General features: G+C 32.4%; 2 protein-coding genes and 1 non-coding gene across 4 annotated transcripts; 2 read left to right on the top strand and 1 right to left on the bottom strand.

Moving 5' to 3' along the window:
- The first annotated feature begins 6,876 nt into the window (after positions 1-6,876).
- On the top strand, positions 6,877-10,336 carry LOC133303860 (RHOMBOID-like protein 2). 2 transcript variants are annotated; one of them, XM_061503839.1, is made up of 5 exons: positions 6,877-7,565; positions 8,725-8,888; positions 9,110-9,273; positions 9,635-9,744; positions 10,026-10,336. In XM_061503839.1, exons 1-5 carry the CDS (start codon positions 7,270-7,272, stop codon positions 10,141-10,143), a joined length of 852 nt encoding a protein of 283 aa, XP_061359823.1. In that variant the 5' UTR covers positions 6,877-7,269; the 3' UTR covers positions 10,144-10,336. The 2 variants fall into 2 exon arrangements, with proteins under 2 accessions (XP_061359823.1, XP_061359816.1); XM_061503832.1 differs by having other exon boundaries at positions 6,900-7,565; positions 9,494-9,744.
- A 545-nt stretch (positions 10,337-10,881) lies between these two features.
- Positions 10,882-10,955, bottom strand: TRNAV-AAC (transfer RNA valine (anticodon AAC)). The gene has a single exon. It is a non-coding gene; the product is annotated as a tRNA-Val (tRNA).
- Positions 10,956-11,245: 290 nt separating this feature from the next.
- LOC133303851 (putative non-specific lipid-transfer protein 14) lies at positions 11,246-11,646 on the top strand. The gene has a single exon (XM_061503823.1). It carries the CDS (start codon positions 11,277-11,279, stop codon positions 11,640-11,642), a length of 366 nt encoding a protein of 121 aa, XP_061359807.1. The 5' UTR covers positions 11,246-11,276; the 3' UTR covers positions 11,643-11,646.

The following is an 11,646-nucleotide window of genomic DNA, read 5'->3' as shown; positions in this document are numbered from 1 at the left end:
GCAACTAAGAGAATTTGGATAGACTCAAACATGGCTTCTGGCAAAAATTACCTCCAAGCTATCTTTGAAGGTTTTCACCTTTCTGTCTATCCTATCTTTGCATTTTAGGTCCACATGCACATAGTGGGTTTTACCCCTCTTGATGTCTTTACTAGGTACCTAACGGAGTTGAAATGCAAGTATTCTATCTTATGGTTCATAGCTTGAGCAACACTTGATCAAACAATACCTTCTAGTGCATTGTCGATACTAGTAGAATCAATGTCACTCAACAAGAGACAACTTGACAGTTAACAAGGTTCTCTCCCACTACGACTGTAACGCACTAGAGTTAAGGTAAGTAATGGTTGCTTGAACCTCATGATTGTGTTATAGTTATGTATTATATGCTTGTGTGATCTTATGTGATAAATGGAAGGACAACGTTGCATCATTCATTTTACATGTATTTTATTGGATTGTTGATTGAGTGTGTTTAAATGTGGTGTATCATTATATTGACATGGCATACCATATGATTCAACCAAGAGAATATGAACATGAATTGAGATCATGATTGTTTGAGCATGCATCATATAGTATCCAATACTGGGGCAGGAACCTAGGCTCAATTCGCATAGGTACTCAAGAGACATTCCTACAGGGAGCCTTGGAATTGTCCTTGAGGAAGATTATATACGTGTATATATATATATGAAAAAGTCATTATATACGCAAGGATGTCCATGAAATTGCCGTGTCATATGACATGTTGCTATAAATATAATATGAATGGATTGAGTACCATTATTTGCTGGGACTTTTTCTCACCTATATTGGCCTGTAAACTATGTTTGCATGTAAATATGAAAGTCAGAAAGGATGAGCCAAATGAGTGCAACAAGCTGTTATAGTTTTGATGACAATGTTATGTGATTGGTCATGTTCTTGAAGGCTGTTTGTAATAATTTGATGTGTTGTTGGTTGTATACTGAGACCTATGTATTTTGATCTGTAGGGCTGCTTTGTAGCTAAGATGAGATGTTGTCTTCAGGATATAGATAGGTCTGGTCATGATGTATTTGCATACCATGAGAACGTGATGTAAGCCACTAAGTAACGTCAGTGTTTGATGTATATTTTACATCAAGTAATAGTAATCAATGAAATGAATGTCAGTGAGATAATAAAACATTTATAATGGGAATTGAATATAGTCCCTTAGAATCATGATTTCAGGTTGGTTTAGGAGAAATTACAATGTTGGACCAAGGAACCAAAGTTTTATGAATCAATTACACTTTTGTCCAATAGATTTCTGTTTGAAATGCAATTCTGTCTTTCACTTTGCAAAAATTGTTTTTGGAGCTACAGACACCCAAATGGGGCAAATCATATCATTTTAAAGCTATATGTGTCTACTACCTATCATAAAAATTTCAGATCGTTTAACCAAGATTTCGATTTATTATGGATTCTTGAGTGAGAACAGGTTTTCTAGATTTTCACACAAACTCTTTCGAGAATTTTATCTTTTTGGGCTGTTGCTAGCATAAATTTCTATTATACGCTCCAGTACAATTACACGGACAATTTTCTAGACACGTACGGTTAGGGATATCATATATATGATAATATTTTTTACTTTCGAATTTGTATAGCGTTTAATAAAATTATTATTATATAAATTTATTTTTACATAATTAGTAAATACATGAATATTACAATTTTTCAATTATTAAATCAAATAATAAAATAATTAGGCCAATATGATACGTCTAATACACCTTTTTTTTAAAAAAACTTAAAATTATTTATTTAAACACAAATATTTCTAAAGTTAAAACCTAAGTTGATTGATAAATATGTTTAAATAATTAAGTAAGACAAAAATATATTTGGTAAAAGACTCCGAATAATTGCTTGATCTATTTTGATCCCATGTGTATTCATAAAAAATATTAAATAAAAGAATTAATATTTTTTATATTATAGGTAATAATTTTATCTCTTACATATATAAAAAAAAATCTAGAGTCATGTAAAGAGAAAAGAGAAAAAAAATAAAAAATAAACATAATCTCCTAAATAAATTAGATTTTTTTTTAATATTATACTATTTCTCATATTTTAGTACATTAAACGAATTTTAAAAGTAATACTGTACGCTTTGCTATTATGTTTTTATTAAATTGAATATAATATACTACTTTAGAAGTGGACAACAATTTCAGGCACAAGCAATAGAGTCAAGCCAGCAAACGAATCCTGGGAATCAATGAGAAGAGTGCACGTGGACCCGACGATGGGTGAGGCAAAAGTTTAGCGTACACGCATTGGTATCGTATGATGCCATTTTGCATCCGACGGTCCAGCTGTCATCCAATTCCACTTCCACCACCAATTTTATTTCTCTCATTTTCTACCTGTCTCCCCTCGAATTGCTTTCAGAATGGAGAATATTTTCTAGTTGATAATTAAAAGAAGAAAAAAAGTACACAAGATCTTGTATTGTTTTATGGATTTATATGGAAGATGTGTTCGTTCATATAGTTTTTTTTTTAATGTGAAATATTGCTCTTTCACAATTGATACTTGGGCAAATATAGGACATGAACTAAATAAAGTATTTTGAAAATACCTATATATTAAATTGAGATAGGATATTATTTGAGAGCCATTAGATAAAAAAAGATTAATGGTATCGCATGCTTCAAATCAGAGTCATTAATCTTTTTTATCTAATGACTCTCAGATGAAGTGTCAAATTTAAAATTTGACACTGATATCAAAAGATCTTACCTCTATTAAATTTATAAGAATCTGCCTTGTTTGGATATTACAAACCCAATTGATTCTTAGATTACGATTTTTTTTTTTAAATAATTGCAATATTTTATGTGAATATTTGGATAGGATAAATATAGTAATTTTTACACCCCAAGAGTATTATGGATGGGGAAGGATATTGTGAAAACTAAGTTGTATTACTACCAAGTGACTACCAATCAATCTTACCGTTAGATCGATTATGTTGATCCAACGGTTATATTTATTTCCATCTTTGTATGGTCATGATTCCCCATATTTAAAGTGAAAGCATTAAATATGGAAAATCATAACCATACAAAGGTGAAAATAAATATAAAGTATTAAATTTGGAAAATCATGATCATACAAAGCTGAAAATAAATACAACCGTTAGATCAATATAATCGATCTAACGGTAAGATTGATTGGTAGTCACTTGGTAGTAACACAACTTGGTTGTCACAATATCCTTCCCCGTTATAAATAGCAAAATCAAAGTGTATTGATAAAAGAAGGTTTTTTAAGAGATTATAACTTTCATGGATCTCTACTTAAAGCTGCTAAAAAACCGAAGCAATTTCTTGCACTTCCGGGTAACGCAAAATAAGTTTGAGTTTCTTGTAATAATAATAACACTAATATATATTTACAAATTTTTCCTTTATAAATTATAAATTATATTATGTATTGTAAGTAGTACATACTACTTGAATATATATTATTCATAATATATAGTATAATTTGTATAAAAATTTTGTAAATATAATCAATTCTTAATAATAATAATAAGGGGAATACAAGTATCATGTTGTAGAAAACTTGTTATCTCATATCATAGATATAAAATATATAATACTTATCTTTTAAAAAAAAATAAAAAGATATTAACATAATTTTTGATATAAGAATAAAAAATATATCTTATCTCATGTGATATAAAAAAATATTAAATAACATAATAATAATAAATTTGTGAGCAGGTTGAAAAGTGAAGAAGACAGAAAGCAGCATGAGATTATCGATAAAAAATAATAATATTATTCCTTTATGTGGTTCCCTTGACATGGATCGATCCGATGATTCGGATCGCACTGTTAACAAAAAGTTAAAAACGCGTAATCCTTGTTACCAAAAATAAAAATAAAAATGGCGTCATCACCCCCAATTGGGTCGAAAAGAAGAACAAAGTACTTATCATCCCTTGAATTAATGATTATTCATTATTGATAGTAAAAAAAATAAAATCAATACTAGAAGTATATTACGCCAGTACTGTGGAGGGTAGGCAGTCAAGTCTCCTCCGCGTAAAAAAAGTACAAAGTTGCAACAAAAACATTTATTTCATGAAAATTTTTAATAGCACTTTTATTAAATTTGTAGACACATTAGGGGAGGGAATTGAAAAATGAATTCAAGGAGAAGTTATTAAAAAAAAAAAAAACATTTTTAGTATATTTTTAAGAGTTAAAAAAATTTAGCTTTGAAAAAAAAGCTAAAATATATATCATATTCTCCCCAAAGTTTGTCCAAAGAATTCTGTGCTCGCAAACATTTTAACCATATATTGCAATGATACTATCTACTAATTAAAAAAATATATATATTGCAATGAGTGATATCACAAAATTCTAACAACCGTTAGGCCATAACAAACTAGTCACATACGAAATTTAATAGTGATATTTCATGAATATATAATTATGATTTTAGTCTTACTTTTATTTTATGTAAAGACATATACTTAAGAGACGGAAAATGAGATGTAAAAATAAAGACTGACGCAAAACGTTGAAAATAAAAAATTGTGAAAAAGAAATTGCGTGGCAATTAAAAGGTATGAGAGATATAAATGAAGGCAGTTGCTCCACCCTCCACGTCGCTCTCCTACCGATCATTTACATTAAAAATACTTTTAAAATTAATAAATTATGGTTCGAAATTGTTTTCTGCCCTCGCTGATACGACAACTCACGCGACATGAGTATGTTATATGTACAATCATAGTATACAATTGTCCCAAAAATTAAATGAATATGATCGTATACGTACGTGACTTCTTTTTTCCTAGTTAACACAACAAATAAATTTTTCTTGACGGTAAATTCAAGTTTATGTTACTTTCTTTTTCCTCATTAATGCAACATATATTTAAAATTGTTTAGATTGAAATAAAAAAAAAATGTCTATTTAAGCTTTTACTTGCATCATAAATGATGAAATGGTATTTCAATGTTCCAGTTCATAAATACATGAGATGAATTTAATTTTTCATTTAATTAAAGATAATAAACTCATGCCACTTGGCATTCCACTCTAACTAGTTTAAGTTGCGGATCCCTCTTGAGGGGCAAAAAAAAAAGTGTTGCGAATCCTACCTTTCTTGAAGAAATTACAAACACGTAAAAGTCAAAATATGATATTATCGTCTTAGTCAATATAAGTAAATGGGGACCGTGCGTCGCATAAAAATAGGATTTTTTTTTTTACTGTATATGTAATTTTCTTTTTTATTTGCAAAGTCTTTTTTTTCTTCAGTTTTTAAAGGTTTTGGCTTCATTGTCACTTTAATTGTTGATTATTGATTTTTATCTAAATGATTAAATTTTTTAGATTACACAGTTTTATTAAAACAATAACTTGAGATGATCACTAGCTCGCTCCCAATACATGTAATGATGTAAATTCTCGCGACGTCAATTTTAAACGAACAAAGAAAAAACAGAAAAGAACAATAATGGAACCAAGAACACTCAGCGTTATAAAACTATTACGTTGTTTAGCCTTTGCTTTATGGGCTTCATCTTCCGAGAGATTAAAAAAGTCATTCGGTACCTTGCGTTTATTTGAGCATTCAAGAAGTATTATACAACTAAGCTTTTATGATTTATTTTTTTAATAAGAGCTGATATCATTTGCACAACCAGTCCAATTTCGCGTGTTCCTCCTAGTCAACACGAACTTCGTATGCATTTGGTCTTTCACTGCTCCTCTTTTCGTCATTTCATCATCATGCGCACATGGTTTGAGAGTTTAACCAATATATTTTTGGAGAACACCATAGATCATCAACTTCACAACATCCAGATTGCTGGCATATATCTAATAAATAGTAGAAGTTTATAGAATTCTCATTAGCACTAGTTCTTATCAAGATAAATCTTTGTCAGCATTCAAATCTGGTCCCATGTTACATTCTTAGAATTTTATTGAATTAGGTTTTTACTTATAATATTGTAAAATGGATTAGATGAATAACTTCATATACTTTATCCAAACTTATATTATTACGTAATCTGTTCGAGTTTGAGAATGTATTTTTTTTCCCCATTAATGTCTTATTTATAGAGAAGGAGTTGAAGGTAAAGATTATGCTCATGAAATATACACCTATACATGGCAATTTTTTATGATAATTAAAAATAAAGTGTTAAAAGGTACACATTATTTATATTTTTTTTAAAGTATTATAAATCTAATATTAATATATTCAATAGATATAATATAGTTCTTTCATACTTTTTCATTTAATGAGAGGACATGATCAAGTATTAGAAGATATCTCTATTCTAATTACAGGTCTAGCAAAGGTTTCCAAATATAACTGAATACACTCTATTGTAAATAAATTATTAGCATTAATATTTTTTAGGCTCGTCACGAACTCCAAGTTCTTAGATTTGATAATTGATTTGATAAATTAAGTCGGTCTCTGAATTGAACTTTCAGGCAAATCATCATCCCACTGAAAAAGCAAAAAACGCGAACAACCATCATGTGTCATTTTGTTCACACTCATTTGTCATTTCATTTTATTTCTCTTTCTAATTATGTTCCTCCTTTTTCACAAAAGAATATCTTTCTTAAAAATGGTAATAATAAAGCAACTATTTCTATCTATGTACTATGTTTAGCGGATGAATTAGAGTGAATCGACATAGGCAATTAAGCGTGGCTTAGCTGCGTTAAACATAAAAACTGATCAAACGTGGTTCTTACCGAAAGCACAAAACCGACCCTTCCGGGTAAGTTGAGCAGTTGAGCTCATCCACGAAAGCGAAACACCGCGTGCCCGGCTACAATCCACTGCTCCCGCTACCACAACACTGAAACCAAACAATCCAATTAAACCGCAACACGTCATCAGTTAAGTCAAACTCCTCGATAACGTGCGGAATCACTTGAGTATCGTTGGCCATCGTGGGTCGCAGGTATAGTGAGGTTTGTTTTGGTTTTGTTTCTTACTGCGACAGTTACAAACACGAAACAGTGAAATGGGTCACCCCACTACTACTAGTACCTTCTCTCTCATTCGTCTCCCATTTAAACTCATTCACCAACTCAACCTCTTCCTTCGTTCTAAGGAATCGTTTCAGAACAAAGTTTGAGACTTTGATATTGGATTCGATATATATATATATATATATATATATATATATATATAGAGAGAGAGAGAGAGAGAGAGAGAGAAGGAGAGAAATTATGGCTAGGAGAGATCTTGAAAGCGGTAACAGGGGAACGAAGAACAACATAGAAGAAGATAACAACTACTCTGTTTCAGCTTCTTCCTATGTTTATGATTCAGAGACCCATTGGACATCATGGCTTGTTCCTATGTTTGTAGTTGCTAATATTGCTGTTTTCGTTGTGGCCATGTACATCAACAATTGTCCCAAGAACAATCTCGGATTCCAAGGTAACTGCGTGGCCAGGTTCCTTGGCAGGTTCTCCTTCCAGCCTCTGCAGGAGAATCCATTGCTTGGCCCTTCTTCCTCAACGTAAGAGCTCAATTACTGGTTTTTCTTCAACACCCATGTGCTATTTGATGTTTTGTTAGTTCTTATTGTTGTTTTTTTATTTATTTTTTTGGTTGATTTTTGTCTTGCTTTTATTGATGATCTCACCTTTCCAGGCTTCCTCCACATGGTATGGAACTGCTTCAAATTTAGTATTTTTTTTTTCGTTTTTAGCTTCTTGAGTGCTGGCATGGAAATTTGCGTAGTTTAGTGAATTGGGTACCTCTTTAATCTGATTTACATGCCAAATGTTGGCTTTCTGATACTTGGGATTTGTTTACTGTACGAGATTAATTTCAAACGACTCTTTCTTCATTTGGCTGTTTCAATTATCTGCCTTGGTAGATATTGGGTGAACTTGGTGACATCACATTCTTATTTTTGTGATGAATATCTAGTTTTCTGATCTTATTGCTGATTTCGGTAACTCTAAGATGTGTATATATATTTTTAAAGGGGTGGGGAGAGGTTGTAGATAAATTGTTTAGGGGAGTGGGTGTTTGATGGTTGAGAAAATATTACTATTATCATTATTATTATTTTTTCAGATGAAACAATATCTAATTTACTTTTAGGGTAATCATTTTAACTTTAAGATCGCCACTATTATCATTATGCAATGATATCCTTCAATTTTCACTTTTATAATTGCTTAATATGGTAATCTAAGTTTTTTATACTACTTTCTCTATCACCCTTTATAAAGGCCAAACAAGGAAAGGATCATGGATTCTTAAAAATTGGTGTCCCTGCTGATTGAATATTTCAGAAAAGGCTTTGTTTTCAGCATTTGTATTACAATTTGGTTTATTGGCTGTTTTGATGTGGTCACTCAAGAAGAGCTGGGTTGTCAATAATCATGTGCTTTAGATTGGGTTGTACATTCTTGCACTGCTCTATTTCATTGGGATATTAAATGAAGTTTGCAGTATTGTAGCTGACTTGTTTCATTTGGGTTCTTGACTTTGTCATTCTCTTCAACTATTCGGGGGAATGGGAAGCAAATTTTTTATCTTTCCAGCCATGAGGGTGTGGGTTCTCCTAGTTTGTAACTTGCAGTTCTGTGTATAGTTTAAGTGGTAGCCTATATTGTGTTCTCGAAGAAATTTATTGATTTAAAATGTTTTGTTGATGTTTGAAGATTAACCAAGATGGGAGCCCTTCGGTGGGTTAATGTTGTGCATCGACACCAAGCATGGAGACTTGTGACTTGCATTTGGTTACATGCTGGAATCATTCATTTGCTAGCAAACATGTTAAGCCTGGTCTTCATCGGCATTCGCCTTGAACAGCAATTTGGGTTTGGTATGTACCTTCTTTTTCATACTAATATATCTTCCTGTGAGTACACTAACATCTTTTAGTGTATGTCACACAAAATGAGGAAAAATCAAACATCAGACGAACATTAGACATCTGATCTAAGGACACCTTTTAGGAAACTTAATTTAGCTGTTCTGTTCTTAAAAGTTTTACTTTAATAAATGGTTATGACCTAACATTTTCGTTTGTCAAACTTGTGGCAGTGAGGATAGGAATCATATACCTATTGTCTGGATTTGGGGGGAGTGTACTGTCTTCTTTATTTATCAGAAACAGCATCTCTGTTGGTGCTTCCGGTGCTCTTTTTGGACTTCTTGGAGCAATGCTGTCAGAACTTATCACAAACTGGACAATATATTCCAATAAAGTGAGTGTAGCTAATTAATTGGCCCCTCTTGTCTAATATATGGTTTTCTGCATGCTTATTCATTAATTCTTCTTTAATTTTGGAAACGCAATAAATCGTCAAAGGTTTGTCTAATTGCCATCAATTAGTTCCATACCTTTAAATTTAGATTAAGACCTGTATCTATGTATAACAGTAGAATTAACTTTTATTTGGGACTCCCTTTTCTGCTTTATTGCAGGCAATGGCTTTGGTCACCCTTTTGGTTATCATTGTGATCAACCTTGCCATTGGCATTTTGCCACACGTTGATAATTTTGCTCACATTGGGGGATTTCTGGTGGGATTTCTGCTTGGTTTCATTTTCTTGCCCCGTCCTCAGTTTGGGTGGTTAGAGCAGCGACGTCTTCCTGCAGGTGTTCGCTTGAGGTCCAAGTACAAGGCTTACCAATATGTTCTATGGATTCTCTCTCTTATCCTGTTGATTGCTGGGTAAGTTCTTTTTTTAAATCCTCATCTGGAATATTGTTATTTTGATAAGGTCTTTGATAAAGGATGTTAGTATGGTATATGATTATTCATTAATCAAATTATGAATTCATTTTTCACTTTTCACTTTATATGCTCCCTATTAACTAAATACATGTAGGGCCTTCTAGGCTATTTCCCTTAACTTTGTTACAAGTTTATATAGTCTATCATGAACTCATGCACTTTTATAGTTTGATAAAAAACTAGATGGTAGGCACTAAGATTCATTTGTTTAATGACAGGTTATCGATTGCATTGGTTATGCTATTCCGGGGTCAGAATGGGTATGATCACTGCCATTGGTGTCGCTACCTAACATGTGTCCCGACTAATAAATGGGAATGCAGCAGTGACACTTAAACTACAGAGGCATATGATGTTCATTAGCATATAGCGTTTTCTTTTCTTATATGTATAGCCAATTAGCCATAGCTTTTAGAAACTGGGTTGTTTTGTCTTTTTTCGTTCCCCCCCCCCCTTTGAATAATTGGTTTGTCTTCGTGGATTTATGCCTTCTTTTTTTTACAAAAATAAAATTAAATAAATATTTGCATAGTATATATAAAGAAATTTATTTGTATATTAATTCAAATTCCAATCTTATATTCTCTCTTGGCTTTCTTGTTGTCCATTTATATTCTAATGGGTATCCAACTCATCATGGTCTTGAAATTTATATTCGTGAATTCTAAGTAATCAAGGTGGTAATCAGTCATCCAGTCTTGTTTAATGATCCCAAGTTTGAAGCTTTGGCTTCTTCACTTAGAAGGAAGTCTCAAAATATTTTTATTTGATTATTTTATCTTGGTACTGCAAGCATATTGAATTCAAAAAATGACCAAAAATCAATGTCTTGTAAGAAACGACAAGGAAAATTTTATCCCTAAGTTAGGTCTGAACATCCAATAGATGATGTGTTAACAGAGAAACAAATTAGGTAGGAAAGCAATGTACAGGTTGGACGCCTCATCAGAACCACTACTCATTCCTTAAACGGTACACTTGGGGTTCGCCCATTGTGTGAAAAGGGGATCACTGCTCATTCCTTGATTCATGCACTTTGTCTGTCAGTGTTAAAAATTGAATGTAAAATTCCTTTGGCGTCGCCCGGGTTCGAACCGGAGACCTTCAGTGTGTTAGACTGACGTGATAACCAACTACACCACGACACCTTTTGATGGGCGAAGATCGTAAAAGATTCTACTTCAAAAAAACAAATATTGCATGTTCTGATAATCTAACTTCTGCAATAGTTGCATCATGCAAGCCTCAAAGCTCATTAAAATTTCATGTAAAACCACAAGGTCCACATTGCACACCAACCTAGCTAGCATCTTCCTCTTGTATATTATATAATTTCATAAGTATTCGAAGGACTCCACATAAATTACTGAAAAGCTTTTTTTGAAGGGGAAACAAGTAAAAGACAAGACAAAGGGAGAGGAAAAAGAAAAAGAAAAAAAAGGGGTCTTCTTGAGAAGAAGCATATTCTCATGGAACTTTGTACAATGGGAAGGTACAAGGCATTGAGAATAATTGGGGTTCTGATATTGCTTTCCTCGGCCTCATTTGTATGTGCATTCATAGAATGTTCCACGGTGACTCAACTTTTCTCTGCGTGTTCCATCTTTGTAACCTATGGCTCCCCAGACCCCATTCCAGGGTCCCCTTGTTGTGATGCTTTGTCTGGCTTGAACATCATTTCTAACTCGGGTGATAATAAACAATATGTTTGTAAATGCTTAATGGGCATGATTGACACTTACAACCCAAACGCCACAGCTATAGGTACCTTGCCAGGTTTATGTGGTATCTCTTTGGGCTTCACTATTGATCCCAATACAGATTGTACTTTGTAAGTCT

The sequence above is a fragment of the Gastrolobium bilobum genome, unplaced genomic scaffold, assembly GCF_033153095.1.
Source record: "Gastrolobium bilobum isolate Gb01-03AN ecotype WA unplaced genomic scaffold, APGP_CSIRO_Gbil_v1 utg27518, whole genome shotgun sequence".
In the NCBI taxonomy this organism is placed as follows: domain Eukaryota; kingdom Viridiplantae; phylum Streptophyta; class Magnoliopsida; order Fabales; family Fabaceae; genus Gastrolobium; species Gastrolobium bilobum.
This window is presented reverse-complemented; position numbering and strand designations above follow the sequence as displayed.

Bases quoted from the DNA above. Each gene is read 5' to 3' on its own strand.
- LOC133303860 (XM_061503832.1), top strand. From the start codon at position 7,270: ATGGCTAGGAGAGATCTTGAAAGCGGTAACAGGGGAACGAAGAACAAC. The intron at 7,566-8,724 runs GTAAGAGCTCAA...TGATGTTTGAAG, and splicing joins CTTGGCCCTTCTTCCTCAAC to ATTAACCAAGATGGGAGCCC. The intron at 9,274-9,493 runs GTGAGTGTAGCT...GCTTTATTGCAG, and splicing joins GGACAATATATTCCAATAAA to GCAATGGCTTTGGTCACCCT.
- LOC133303851 (XM_061503823.1), top strand. From the start codon at position 11,277: ATGGAACTTTGTACAATGGGAAGGTACAAGGCATTGAGAATAATTGGG.